The sequence below is a fragment of the Limulus polyphemus genome, unplaced genomic scaffold (genome assembly GCF_000517525.1).
Source record: "Limulus polyphemus unplaced genomic scaffold, Limulus_polyphemus-2.1.2 Scaffold1327, whole genome shotgun sequence".
Classification (NCBI taxonomy): Eukaryota; Metazoa; Arthropoda; class Merostomata; order Xiphosura; family Limulidae; genus Limulus; species Limulus polyphemus.
This window is the reverse complement of record NW_013666937.1, coordinates 195050-210384: the sequence shown is the minus strand read 5'-3', so window position 1 is coordinate 210384 and position 15335 is coordinate 195050. Positions and strand designations below refer to the sequence as shown.

At 36.2% G+C, this 15335-nt stretch overlaps 1 protein-coding gene across 2 annotated transcripts in view; it reads right to left on the bottom strand.

Moving 5' to 3' along the window:
- LOC111086691 (slit homolog 2 protein-like) overlaps window positions 1–15335 on the bottom strand; it is a 220077-nt gene that overhangs the window by 95432 nt on the left and 109310 nt on the right. Inside the window, exon 4 of one of the 2 annotated variants that reach the window (XM_022390532.1) lies at window positions 7577–7648. The exons of the other annotated variant lie outside the window; for it this stretch is intronic. Within the exon in view, the coding sequence (XP_022246240.1) occupies window positions 7577–7648 (72 nt within the window). The remainder of the gene's footprint in view (window positions 1–7576; window positions 7649–15335) is intronic. 2 annotated transcript variants of the gene reach the window in all.

The window sequence follows — 15335 nt, the reverse complement described above, 5'->3', positions numbered from 1 at the left end:
AAAAAAAAAAAAAAAAAAAAGTTTAAGTAAGTCCTAAACAAGATTAAAAAATAAAAGGTTAAGAAACATAACTATGATTAATTACTGGTAAAAAAAACATTGTTTTACTAATGATGAGAAAATTATATAAAAAAAAAACATTGTCCCTTTATTTTCACTGTAAAAGAAGCTAAAATTATCAGTTCAACTATTCAACAAATTAAAGTGGTTCTCTTTATTCCACAAAACAACACTAGCCATTAGCGGATACAATGACCAGTAGGTTGGACTGGTCAGTATTCGGCACCCTCGCCGCTATGAAATCATTTAACTCGCCAATGTCTTGTGTACTTTCCACTCTCAAACCAATCGAAGTGCTCAGTAACTTGTACATTGTCCACTATCACACAAAGTACAGTATTCTGTATCATGTTCTCTGTTAAATAAGTTAAAGTGGTCATCGTTCTTTGTCCTCTTTATTGCCCAGGAAGGTAAGTTGCTCATTATGACGTAAGGCACTTGCAGTCTATCATAGGCTAGAGTTGGCGGTGGGTGGTTATCACTAGCTGCTTTACCTCTAGTCTTTCATTGCTAAATTAGGGCCGGCTAACGCAGATAGCCCTCATGTAGCTTTGCGCGAAATTAAAAACCAATCAAATTTGCAGCTAACACTCAGACAGACACATTTTTTTTTTTAGCTCAGAGAAAGAAGGAGAGAAAGTCTCGTTTGGTAATAAAGAAGAGGTCTGGTTTGAACCTGACCCTCCCAGGTCGCGCACACACCGACACAGACAGACACACATAGCTAACAGTACAAATAAATAACTATGGGAGAACTGACTTGTTTTGCTGAGAGCCTCCAGTGGCACAGCGGCATGTCTACGGACTTATACTGCTAGAAACCGGGTTTCGATACCCGTGGTGGGCAGAGCACAGATAGTCCTTTGTGTAGCTTTGTGCTTAATAACAAACAACAACAACAACAGTAATTTTCTGTTGAGAGCAACTGCTCCATTATGTTAATCGATAAGTAAACCACTACCCAATCTTTAGTTCTTCAAAATTACATTTTTTCAGAATTATATACGTTTAAAACTTAGACTAAGTCGAGCTAAAGTTTTCATGGGTGGATGGAGAAAACTGTAACAGCAACTTAAAGTCTTTTCCAAGGCCCATAGGTATTCCAGTAGATCTTCTGAGGTCATGGGACCACTACAAGTGTTTAAAACAGGTAAAGGGAAGATAACGACCTGTGCTTGCGGTATCCTTCCCCCGTCTCCCACTGTTAGCCTTATCTAGTTAGTTGTGGATCTTCCTCGGTAGGAGGTTAAGTAGGCATAACGAAAGTACTTAGTTAACGTTTATCTGATCTAATATAATTAAAGATTTGGCTACGTCTAAGCCGTACATTGTCGAAGAAATCAGGGTATAAATCAACACGTGTGTGTGTGCATGTGTATACTGCAATAAAAACGACCCTAAATATAACTACAGGATGATGAATACCACAATTTTAAATTCGGTGACAACGTGCTTAAAATAATAATAATTATTATAATTACTGTGCATCGTAAAACGAACGACATACAGTAATTAGCTGCTTTCATTTCTGATAGCTAAATAAGAAATATGGCAGTCTATGTGTTCAATTGAAAGATTTATTAAGTAATTCTAACCTCTTAGCAATACCACCCTTATCCCATGATGTTTAAAATAGAGCTGCCCATAGGTTCTCCGGAATTACCCAGTTGAAACATGTATTAAGTAATTCTAACCTCTTAGCAATACCACCCTTATCCCATGATGTTTAAAATAGAGCTGCCCATAGGTTCTCCGGAATTACCCAGTTGAAACATGTATTAAGTAATTCTAACCTTAACGTGCTTGCCTTACCCATGATATTTTAAGCAAAGCAGTAAGCTTGAGACCTTATTACGGGTAAAATCAGGGTTCGATCCCTGTCGTAGCTTTCCAATTAACAACAAAACAATCTCCGGAATTTCAGGTTTGAGCCACGCTGAACAGAAAATTATCTAACAATTCACGATTCAACTCAATTTCACGTGGCCTGGCATGGCCAGGTGGTTAAGGCGCTCGACTCACAATCTGAGGGTCGCGGGTTCGAATCCTCGTCACACCAAACATGCTCGCCCTTTCAGCCGTGGGGGCGTTATAATGTGACGGTCAATCCCACTATTCGTTGGTAAAAGAGTAGCCCAAGAGTTGGCGGTGGGTGGTGATGACTAGCCTTCCCTCTAGTCTTACGCTGCTAAATTAGGGACGGCTAGCGCAGATAGCCTTTGTGTAGCTTTGCGCGAAATTCGAAAAACAAACAAACAAACAATTTCACGTGCGCAGTTTAAACAAATTGGGATATTTGTCACTGAATGTTTATGTAAATGTATTAATTAAATTATTTTATGTAGAAGTGTTAGTTAAATTGGATTTAAAAAATGATGATATAATGCTTGACAATTCTCCTTACCAGAAAAAAAAGGAAAACTCACGTTATGATTTAGCCTACAACGAAAGTTTATTTGTTTATTTATAGTTAAGTACAAAGCTACACAATGGACCATCTGTGTTGTGTCCACCATCGGTATCGAAACCCGGTTTCTAGCGTTCTAACTTCTCAAGACTTGCCGCTGTGCCACTGGGAGGCGTACAAGGAAAGTACAATTGGAATATAAAGAAAAGACCGATAGTTCTTTAAATAGAAAAAAAATAGAGATAAAAAGTACAGAAGTGGAAAGTGTTTTAATTTTATGTTCCTCAATATACACACAACCATCAATACCTTCTCTGTTGTGCTTTTCGTAATTATCGAATAATGAAGCATAAAAACGCGAACTACACGACGAGTTTGATCAAGAAAGATGGACAGCTGCGAGTTTTTGTTTATGAAAGAGAAGGCCTGCCACTGAGATAAAAGCTGTCCCAGTTGTCATCGAGCAGTGATTGGTTGGTTTTTCTGCCCCTGCGTACAATGTCGAAGGTCATTTTGGCATCCAGAGAAAGGAGAAATAAGAAAGAAAAGTTGAAAACAATTTTCTGAGAAGGAACCGTTCACGATCATCGGTTTCGCCACAATGAAGAAGAATAAAGACACCATTGTGGTGTGTGTTGGGTTAAAAAAAAACTCGTAGTATTTCCAAGTAAAAACCTGGTAAACAATTTATTTATTAACCAGCTACGTTTCGTAGATACGGAAAAAAACTCGTTAATTTCTGGCTGACACGCGTGTTTTGTTGTTGTTACTGTTGTTATGCCTTGCATACATAGAGCTGTATATTGTGTTTATTTTATATAAATGCAAAATGTCCGTTTACTGAGGTTTAAGCTGAAATTTCAGGGAGAAACATTCGCCAGTTACTGTAGCCAAACATGGCCGTTGATTTACGTGCTTTTGTTAAATGAACATTGGCACCCATACACAGAACAAAATCAAGCAGAGGTTCAAGAGACAAATTCTGATGGGATGGAGGCAAAGGTAGTGGATTAACTCAACAAGGTTTGGTTTGAATTTTGTGCAAGGTTACCCGAGGGCTATCTGCGCTAGCCGTCCCTAATTTAGCATTGATAGACTAGAGGGTAGGCAGCTAGTCAACACCACCCAACGCCAATTCTTAGACTAATATTTCACAAACAAATAGTGGGATTGACCGTCATGTTATAAATGCCTCCCTCCCACGGCTAAAAGGGCGAGCATGTTCGGTGACGAGGATTCGAACCCGCATCCCTCAGATTGGGAGTCGAGTGCCTTAAACACCAGGCCATGCCAGGCCTAACTCACCAAGGAAAAGAGAGAAAAAAATTAACAAAGTATACCAGAAGTAAGGATAAAAAAATTCTATTGTAGAGGGAGACTGAGTGAAAAAAGTTATTTATCTTCCCTTTTCCTCCCCCGTGTCCTGCGGTAATGATTAAAATACAATCAACAAGACGAACCAATTTGTTACACATCACAGCTTGCTTTCTTAGCCTTCTACGGTTAATAAGCTATTTTTACTTACTTTACTGTAGCCCTCCCTCTCCTCTGCTTGTTTAATATTGACCTAAAACGATGTTCTCGCCTCTTCCATTTTGACCTTTGACACCACTGCTCTATTCACTTTCTTCCCAGTACTATTCTGACTACGTGAACACATTTTTACTAAGTTAATTAGAAAGCTTGTATATGTAAGACACAAAGATTTGCAAGCATAAGGAAATATTTTAATACATACTACATGTTTCGACAGAGCGTTGGTCTGTCTGTAGTATGTATGAAATATTTCATTATGCTTACAAATCTTTGTGTCTTACATATACAAGCTTTCCATTCTAATGTGCTTCCCAACACAAAAAAAAAAAAATATTGAAAAGTCGTTTGTTTTTTAATATTCAAAATATCACAAACACTAAATGAATATTGGGCTTTTTTTATTTGCCCTTCGTTGCATCTACTCAGTAGGTTTGTTCAAGCTATATGGTAATTATTTACTAAAGTCATTTGTAATATAGTTATTATACATAAAGTTGGCAGACCCAAGCCTTTTCACATACCTTATATGTGAAATTTTACACCAGGGGGCGGGTTCCTCCCCAGATCGAAAACATGCGCGGATCACTTCTTTGGGTGAGTCAAAAGCCACACATCAATCTTATATCTTAAGTATTTATTTCTGTTTAAGAGTCAAATTACTGCTTTAGTAATTTTATAGATCATTCAGGGTGAGAGAAAAACTGATGAAACTCATGATCAACGTAGAAAAAGAAACTGTCAAAATATGCAATAAATTGATAAAAACAGTGAACTGAGAGAGAGAGAGAAAAAAAAATTTACACTTCGATATCATTAGCTCCTCCCCCTCCCCTCCAGTAGCTCAGCGGTAAGGCTGCAGATGCTAAAATTCAGTTTTCGATACCCGTGGTGGGCAGAACAAAGATAATCCATTGTGTAGCTTTGTGTTCAATATTAGCCAAGCCAAAGACGTTATAGAGTTATAGTTTGTCTGTTTCTTCACTATATCGAAATCTACATTTCAGTCATTGTTATAAGTGTATTTTAATGGACTGGTCACAGTATTGGAAATATTACTTCAAACAACAGACTACATTGTTTCTGACAAAGCATCCTAAGTCAATAAGCTTTTCCGACACTACACAAGCAGGAAATGACCCAAGCACCAACCATTCAACAAAAGCGCTGTGGACCCATAGCCACGCATTATTTTCGCAGGCAACTACCAAGTAACAATAAGTTCAAAAGAAGACTAGTTAAACCTAACTAAATAGAGAAAAGAGTAACATATAAATATGCAAGGTGTTATGAGTAAGTCGAAATTAGCCAAAGGCGTCAACCTCCAAATAAGACCTAATTAAAAATGCACCATTTTACTATCAGAGTGGCTGAAGTGCTGGATGATCGATTTTGTTTTAATCACTTCTAATTAGTATCATCAGAGTCCACGAGAGTCTTTAGTATTAAGAAGTACTGATCGTTGATAACAGTTTATATATAATTTAACACTTGTTTTTTATCAAACCTCCCAATGAACCAACTGCTTTACTAAAACACCTAATCATTCTTAAACAGGGTGGAGGTTCAGTAATGTAAAACGGATTCTGTACGTACCCTTAACCACCTGCAGGGGGAAAATAGCTTTTGAAAGTTTGGTAAACAACCAAGAATTTTTCGGGAAATAAAGTTGTTGCAGATCTTATGCCAAACGTGCAACAACACTAAAGTAAACAACTGTTATGGTGTGAACGCCTTTAACAAGTTAGCGAAGCATAATCAGAATTACACTTATTATAAAACATTATGCTAGGCCTATTATATTTTTTTAACACTACGTTCTTAATCTATTCCCTTGGGGATTTTCAAGAATTAAAAATCTGTATTATAATAATATTATTCCAATCACGCTATATTGGTTATATCCATTGCTAACGACGCGTTTTGCTCAGTCCTGAGCTCATCACGCCAGCTGGAATACAACGTGTACAGTAGGGGTCGGAATACCATTTATATAGACCATTTGTTACAACAACAGTTGTTATAGTTATTTTGGAAACACAAAAGAAAGATGAAGCATGGAAAATATAAGAATTATTAAATAATAGGTTGGGATAAACATAAGAAATAAGTATTACTGCCATAAGTGAAAGTAAATAATTCATTTTTCATTATTTAACTGCAAAGTCAATTTAAACTCGGTTTCATCAGAAAAATCAGAGTTATAACTATAATTCATCACTCAAGGAGCAATCATTTACAGTTCTAGGGAAGAACACCTTATTCGAGAGTAAATACTTACTTCGTTATGACTAAGCACCATGACAGATGTCAAATTTAGTTTATTTACCAATAAATGTAGTCAATATCAGTAATGACCGTGAGAAGTCCAGTGAAAGTTCCTTATAAGATATTTAATGTGTTAAGAGAAAACATTAGTTTATAATAAATTTAAAGTTTACTGTAGTTTCAAGAAAAGCAAAGCAAAATAAGTTGATCTAAAATATAACTTGATTTATTAAGTACTCTTTGAAACCCATTAAGAAACGCGTCACAAAAGTTTATTAACTGTGACGTCCTCCTAGTGGACACGACAGCTGTGTTGTTTGATTGTTAGAGTTTGACCTACACCTAGTGGACACTACAGCTGTGTTGTTTGATTGGTAGAGCCTGGCTTCCACATGGTGGACACGACATTTGTGATAAATGATTGGTAGAGCCTGACCTCCACCTAGCGGACACGACAGCTGTGTTGTTTGATTGTTAAAGTTTGACCTCCACCTGGTGGACGCGACAGTTGTGATATATGATTGGTAGAGCTTGACCTCCACCGGGTGGACACGACAGTTGTGATAAATGATTGTTAGAGTTTGACCCCCACCTAGTAGACACGACAGCCGTGTTGTTTGATTGTTAAAGTTTGACCTCCACCTAGCGGACACGACAGTTGTGATATATGATTGGTAGAGCCTGACCTCCACCGGGTGGACACGACAGTTGTGATAAATGATTGTTAGAGTTTGACCCCCACCTAGTAGATACGACAGCCGTGTTGTTTGATTGTTAAAGTTTGACCTCCACCTAGCGGACACGACAGTTATGTAGTTTGATTGGCAGAGCCTGACCTCCACCTGGTGGATGCGACAGTTGTGATATGTGATTGGTAGAGCTTGACCTCCACCTGGTGGACACGACAGTTGTGATAAATGATTGTTAGAGCTTGGCTTCCACCTAGTAGACGCCACAGTTGTATTGTTTGATAGGTATAGCTGTCTTAGCCCCCTCCTTACCAAGATATCAAATACAGGTGCATTACAAACATGATTTTGTGTGCCTTTCTTCATTGTTTCGAGTATTAATGTAGCTATAACACTTTAGAAAAAAAATATGGGTTAAATTCCGATTAATTTCCATAAAACACTTGACCAAAATGTATTTATGGTGGTAAAATTCGCGATATATCGAAGAAGATTGTAATGTGCCCATGCTGGTTATAAAAGCGTTAACTTGTAGGGTGTACACAAATACAAAAAGAGATAGACACACCAACAGCGATGAGCGAGCGGAAGAAAATTATTATACGAATACGATACTTACAACCGGTTCAATTTGGGTGTAGTGGAGAACAGCATGTCGGGTAAAGATGGAAGTTTGTTCCCGTTAAGTCTCCTGTAGAGAAAAAGATAACGTTGTGAGCAATTCGTTTATTCCTGGACCCATTTAACATTATCGTGAAAATACCGAGGTTATCTCTCCAGATTACAGAAGCTAAAGTTAACATCTGAACTATTAAGAAGAGTACGCCAGGGATGTTAATGTACCTATCATCAAAAACTTTTGTTTCCACCACATTACTTCTCCGGATTATAAAAACCAGTAGAAGTAGAACCAGAACTGACCGTAATCTGTCAATCGGAAAATAGGTCATCTCTCTAGATCATGTTACACCTAACGTAACATCGTGGAAGTGCTACAAACGACCAAACAATTGCATTTCATACGAAGTCATTCTGTCCCCCGGTGGGATTGCGGGAAGTTTACGGATTTACAACGCTAAAATCCGAGGTGCTATTCCCTTCGGTGGACATAGCAGATAGCCCGAAGTGGCTTTGCTCTAAAACAACCAAACGATGTAATTCCAGTTATAAAACTGTTCACTTATTCAAGTTAATTATTATACCTCTCCAAAATTTTATTCGTTTTTAAGCGCAAAGCTACATAATAGGTTAAGTGCTGTGAGCACTGCAGGTATCGAAACCCAAATTTTTAGCGTTATAGGCCCCCAAACTTAAAGTTTGGCCACAAAGGGGCTTAAAATTTTCAGTCTCCAGATAATAAACCTGACTTAGAATTTCAGACATTTTATTTCGCTAATATCAATCAGGTGAAGCTTAAATTTAAATATTTCTGGCTGTTCGTACTCCTGATGTGGACCTTTTTAAGTTTTCATTCTAAACGCGGGGGGTGGGAGAAGGAGCGAAGGACATTAATCACATTCTTAAATGATGTTCAAGAGAATATTATGTTTATCATTTGTTCAGGTTGTCTGCTAGCTCAGCGGTAAGTTCGAGGGCTTATAACGTTAAAATTCGAGGTTCGATCCTCCAGGGTAAGTACAGCATAGATAGGCCACTGTGCAGCTTTTCGCTGAGTTTTCGGTAATTTTTATAATATTCTCTTCTTGTGCAATCCCCGTCACACCAAACATACTCGCCCTTTCAGTCGTGGGGGCGTTATAATGTGACGTTCAATCCCACTATTCGTTGGTAAAAGAGTAGCCCAAGAGTTGGCGGTGGGTGGTGATAACTAGCTGCCTTCCCTCTAGTCTTACACTGCTAAATTAGGGACGGCTAGCGCAGATAGCCCTCGTGTAGCTTTGCGCGAAATAAAACAAAACAAAGCAAACAAACTTCTTGTGCATCTTCATTTTAGGTCACAAATTCATGTTGATTTGCACTAAAACAAACTCAAGTCCTCTTGGTGGATCAATGGTAAGTTTACGAACGTACATCGCTAGCATCCTCTTGGTAGACAGAACAGAATGCAGATGGTCCATTGCTTAACTTGACGTTAAAAACATCAACAACACAAATTTACGTTGTTTTTTTTTTGTTTCGGAAATCCATGCAAAGACACATAAGGGCTGTATGCACTGGTTTTTACTAATTTCCAGCTAACAAACTAAGAGGGAAAGGCAGCTATTCAACAGCACCTATCGCCAAATTTTGGGCTACTCTAATCAAAAAGTAAGATTTTATGATTACTCTAATAACGCACCCTCGGCCCCAAAGTACAGAGCGTGTATTTTGTGGTAAGGAGAAGCTAACCAATGACCTCAAATTCACAGTCCGGCATGCTAACTACTAGGCTACGCCCGGCTCCACAAATTTATGATAACGTGCACTGGACTATTCATAAAGACGTGAAAAAAAAACCAGCTAAATTCTTGTAAACTCCTTTCACTAATTTGATACTTTTCAAACTAGAACATATTTAGTCCGTATTAGTGAAATTGCACAAGGTTTTAGTCTTCAAAAAAAAGCTTATGAATAACATAAACGAATAGTACAAAAAAAGACCAATTAGATAAAGCACACGAGAGTAATAAAACTAAACGAACAGAATCAGGGCTGTAAAAAGTTACTTCGGAAAGTCTGACACGTCACTTACCAGATGTAATTATTTCTAGCAATATTTTTCTAAGTACGTTTTTAGTGTCGTTTTAAATGTGGGAATGATTCAGTAAAACTGTATTTCCACACTACATGTTTATTATCACAAGATATTCATCTAATTCATGAGAATTTCTTCAAGTGATATTAAAAACAAATCCCTCGCCAGAGTTATAGTTTGCGATAATCGACATATAGCGTAAATGGTTTCAAAGTATCTTTTTTTTTTAATAACTCTTTGTAAGAACGATGTTCTAAGTCTTGCACTGCCCTATGAAACAATTTCACCATTGTTGACCGTGCTCAGTCTGGCGTCCATGTTACACACTATTGCTAAACGCCGCAATTTCCATTAAACAAACTTTTGCCAAGGACAAGAAGATGCATCTTAACCACATATCTAGACAAGATTTCCACAGATTCTTCACCATACAAGGACTTTGCTTTCCACAGATTCTCCATCATACAGGGACTTTGCTTTCCACAGATTCTCCACTGTACAAGGAATTTGCTTTCCATAAGTTCTCCACTGTAGATGGACTTCATTTTCCACAGATTCTTCACCGTACAAGGACTTTGTTTTCCACAGATTATCTATTATAAATTAACTTCGCTTTCCATAGGTTCTCCACTCATTGCACATGGACTTCACCTTCCACAGTTTCTTCACTGTACACGGACGTCACTTTCCACAGATTCTCCACAATACATGAATTCCGCTACCCATAGGTTCTCTATTGTACATGGACTCCGCTATTGTACATGCACGCCAAATACACAACAGTCCATAGAGTCTGCAATGAAGAACTAGACAGGTTTGTGGTCGATGGGGATTACACTGATTCCAGCTCCCTTGGATGTCTTTCTTATGGGAACAGTTAGTGACTTCAAGGTATGGTTGGAAGCGTTCCTTAACTTAACACCCTTGTTTATTACCATGGTAACTCCACCAGAAGATGTACTGAGGGGAAGAGTTTTTTTTTTAGACCGAGAGGTCACGTGACATCATAGTTTCACATAGTGGTGCCAGAGGGCAGGTGTCCCCAAAAAGTGCTATTAGGGACGAGTAGTTCCAAATTATGTTACTAGAGGCGGTTAATTCCAAAATATGTTGCTAGGGGGCGGGTAGTTCCAAAGTGCGTCACTAGGGGTGGGCGACGAGATGATCATCCTACACTAGTTTAACTTACAATCTACGCAGAGCACTAATTTATCGTATTAACATAAAATAATCAAATTCTAGATATTCATGACATTTCAAGCAAGTAAGTACTATCTCATTATTTACAGTTCTTAGTTAACACAATATTAGTTCCTGCAGTATCGTTAGGGTGAACCTTATAGCTTCACTTCAATAACAAACAAATCGTTTGAATACTTAAAATGCATAGGGTGCTTCATGTATAGGCCTGTTTTCCATATCAACATAAAATATTGAAACTCTAGACATAAATCGTATATATCATATTACAATATAATAAAAAACTCCTATTTCTTTGTATTTAGTTCTTAACGCGATATTAATTTCAACTTTCTACTTGATAGTTTCAGTTCAATAACTATAATAAACAAAGCGTTTTAATAGCGCAAAATTAATATTTCATTCATTACACTTTGACTATTGGAATAGCGTACCTAGTGATTTACACATACGAATATCCATACATTAGTTTAGCTTACCATCTACTAACAGAACTATTTTTCGCATAACCTAAAATTATCAAACTCTGGATATTTAGTCTATGCATCATACCTATATTCATTCCTAATAAATCTTACAGTCAACGTAGTTTTGAAAGGGACTGTTTCGTGCCCTCTTATACATAAATAACGTATGCATCACATTAACTAACTGTAGTGCTGCACAGTTTAACTTTATAGTATATATGCACTAGTTTATATCGTGATTGCGAAAATTTCAGGCAGAATATTAGAATGTAGAATAGTTTAAAGTTTTTACTTCAATATCCATTTATTCACTAATAAACCAAGTATGTGAATGCTAAAAGTTAATGTTTTGTGTTAGATTAATTGTATAGAGTACTTCGTGGTTTAATTAGTTTAATTTATAATCTACGTTGTCCTGAAAAGGACTATTTCTATCGCTTTATATGTTAAATGGTTAAACTCTAGAATAACATTATTTTTATTACCATATATATCCCGTTTTCATTCCGTATGTGTAAAATTAACATTATTAACTAACTATATTCTAGACTCCATACTTCACATATTAGTTTAACTTACGATCTACATTGATGTCTGGTTTCCATATTAACATAAAACATTAAAATTTGAGATATTTATTCTATACACTATATTCATATCCATACACCAATTTACTTAGTCGTGAAACGGATTGTTTTGTATGGCTCACGAAATAATCAAACCTTACCTATATATCACATTAACTAACGGATTAATATCAGTACATGTGTGTGCGAAAAACAAATCACTAAAGTTTTTGTTTGTGATACATATTTGGTTATTGTTTAAGACATGTTGTACGTTCTTATATCACAGTGATATGTCTGCAGACTTATACCGCTAAAAACCGGGTTTCGATACCCGTGATGGGCAGAGTACAGATAGCCCTTTGGTTACCTAGTTAATCCACCAGCAGAAGAGCTCATTCACCACATTTTGAGAGGTTAAAATGAGTAATTCGCCGGTGGTCAGATTGAGCCTGGAGTAATCAGTATTACGAGTATGTATTATTCTTCAGTAAACTAAGTGTAAGAAGTTTGACAAAGCACAGACATTTGTTCAACCAAGTTTGGGAGAAGAAAAGTACATTATTTCTGTCGCCCACAAATGTGTGTCAACCAGATTAAACATTCTTCAACCAGAATAAATAATCGTTCGATCAGAATGAATAGTTGCTTAACTAGAATTAGTAGTGCCCCCCCCCCCCAAAAAAAAAAACTGTTCAACCAAAGGAAGTATTCACTCAAACAGAAGAACCAGTCACTCAACCAAAAATGAAGAGTTGCTGATCCTGAATGACCGGTCACTCAACCAAAATTACGTCTCTCAACCAGAATGAACAGTCGATAAAAAATGTTAAATAGATATCGGTATTCAGTCAAAATTAAATAGTAATAAAAATATATATACACTGAACATGATATTTAAATCAATAGCTAATTAGGCATGTCGATGAAAGGTGGTTTGGTTGCGAGTAAAGGCAAGTAACTCTAGAACCACTTCCAAGCTATAAAACAGCTAAGACTATTTACAGACACTACAAGAGCTTCTCTGAGACCTTCAACAAATACCGAAATATGATATTACAGTGGAACTTTTATTAAGAAAAGTAGCGATCTAGATCTTCGAAATTCTTTGAATTAGTTGACTCTGAGCTAGACATCATTGGTTCAAGTGGAAATCAACAAATATTTATGTCTGTTATTATTACTGGAAAATGAATTCGTTCTTTAAGCTTTTTATTACTTTGTTATGAACTAGATCTCGTATTTGTTAATTTCCTTGACTGGCTAAAAATATGTTGACTGCATTTAAAAATAGTTTAGCTTTTTTTAAACCCATTTCTACAGGATAACTTTCATCCTTTTAGCCATATAGGCCGGCAAAGCAGTATGTTTACGGACTTACAACGCTAGAAACCGGATTTCGATACTCGTGGTGGTCAGAGCACAGGTAGCCCATTGTGTAGCTTTGTGCTTAACTACAAACAAACAAACTTAGCCATATAGAGGCATAATCTCTGGTAAGGTATGCTTATTATTAAACAGACTTTTATATTTAGAAACTTATTGTTCAATAGAGGGTTTATAAAACTTTGATACTTAGAAGCTCATTCTAAGTTAGAGACCTGGATGTGCAAATTTGTTGTTGTTATTATCATTTTAAAAGCAAAACAAAATTATAATTTTTTCGTACTTTGAAGAATGTTTTTACTACTAAGGCTTCTGAAACAGAAATTTGCTTCCAGGAAGTTAACGTATTTGGTGAAATACGTTATTTGTTTTTTAAATCTATGGTAGATGTTGTTATGGATCCACCAAATATTTTAATCCTTTGTAGTAGAACCTGAAGAAGACTGGCACCCCATAGCAACAGAACAGTGTTACAAGAAGGAAAAAACAGGCATCCATAGCAACAAAAAGTGTTATAAGAAGAAAAAGAGTGGAACCCATAGCAACAAAAAGTATTACAAGAGGAAAACAGACTGGCACCCATAGCAACAAAACTGTGTTACCTGAGGGAATTAAAGCTTATTGTAGTGTCTTCGAGGGAAGCCTTTGTTGATTAATCTTCAATTAACACAGTTAAAATGCATGGTTACAATAGGCAGAACAGTATAAAGCAACCGAATTTGTCTCTTCATAATTTCAAATGAAAGACCCCAATAAATAAAGTCACATTCTTTATTTCAATTCTAGGACAAGAGCCAATGAGCAGGCCAAAACAGTTATATGGCTCAGAGTGGCAGATAACTTCGGAATAAGAAAACTGCCTAAGTATGAAAGAATGGACGGCCACAAAAGCTCGATAACAGACCTGTTTAAAGATTATATATATGTGTATGCTAACTACTATCTTGCACGTGCACTAGCTATCACCCATACTTATTAACGAAAGTCTCTGATTTCATTATTTTTGCCGGGAAGAATGCCAAAACCAGCTGGTATTCTTGTCATATGTTCCATTTACCGGAGGGTGAATCGTTGGCTGGTGCGGAAGGAGACATCCAGACCGGCAATTATAAGAATCACCACAGTCTCTGTAGATTCAGTCAGCCGAATAACTTTCAATTATTACACCGCCAACCAAAGTTGATGAGATTAGGTTATATTCAGTTTGCTTATATATGTGTGTGTGTGTGTGTGTCTTCTTTTTTGTTAAACATTTTTTGATGGAGTCAGATCATAGATTGAATGCCACCCATGGAGAGGTCAATGAGCAGGCTAAAAGTTGACCTTAATATGCAAAAAGGCAAAATCCAACAGTCAACAGGATTGACTCAGATGCTAGGTGGGACTGAAAGATATGGTGAAAAGTAGCACGCTCTAGTGGTGCCCCCTGGAGATTTATCTAATAAAAACTTTCATAGTTAACAATAAATTGACAGCTAACTATGAAAAAAAATTAATTGTGATTTACTTCCGAGAAAAAAATAAAACTTGTTTTATAAACACCGAAGAGTATATTGATTGTATATTGAGTATATTGATTGTATATTGAGTATATTGATTGTATATTGATTGTATATTGAGTATATTGAGTATATTGATTGTATATTGAATATATTGATTGTATAAATATTGATTGTATATTGAGTATATTGATTGTACATTGAGTATATTGATTGTATATTGATTGTATATTGAATATATTGATTGTATAAATATTGATTGTATATTGAGTATATTGATTGTATATTGATTGTATATTGAATATATTGATTGTATAAATATTGATTGTATATTGAGTATATTGATTGTATATTGATTGTATATTGAATATATTGATTGTATAAATATTGATTGTATATTGAGTATATTGAGTATATTGATTGTATATTGAATATATTGATTGTATAAATATTGATTGTATATTGAGTATATTGATTGTATAAAAATATTTTTTTCGCAACTTGTTGTTTTACCTTCTTTAGCCAAAAAAAAAAAGAGAGGAAAAAAAAAAAATTTTTTTTTTTT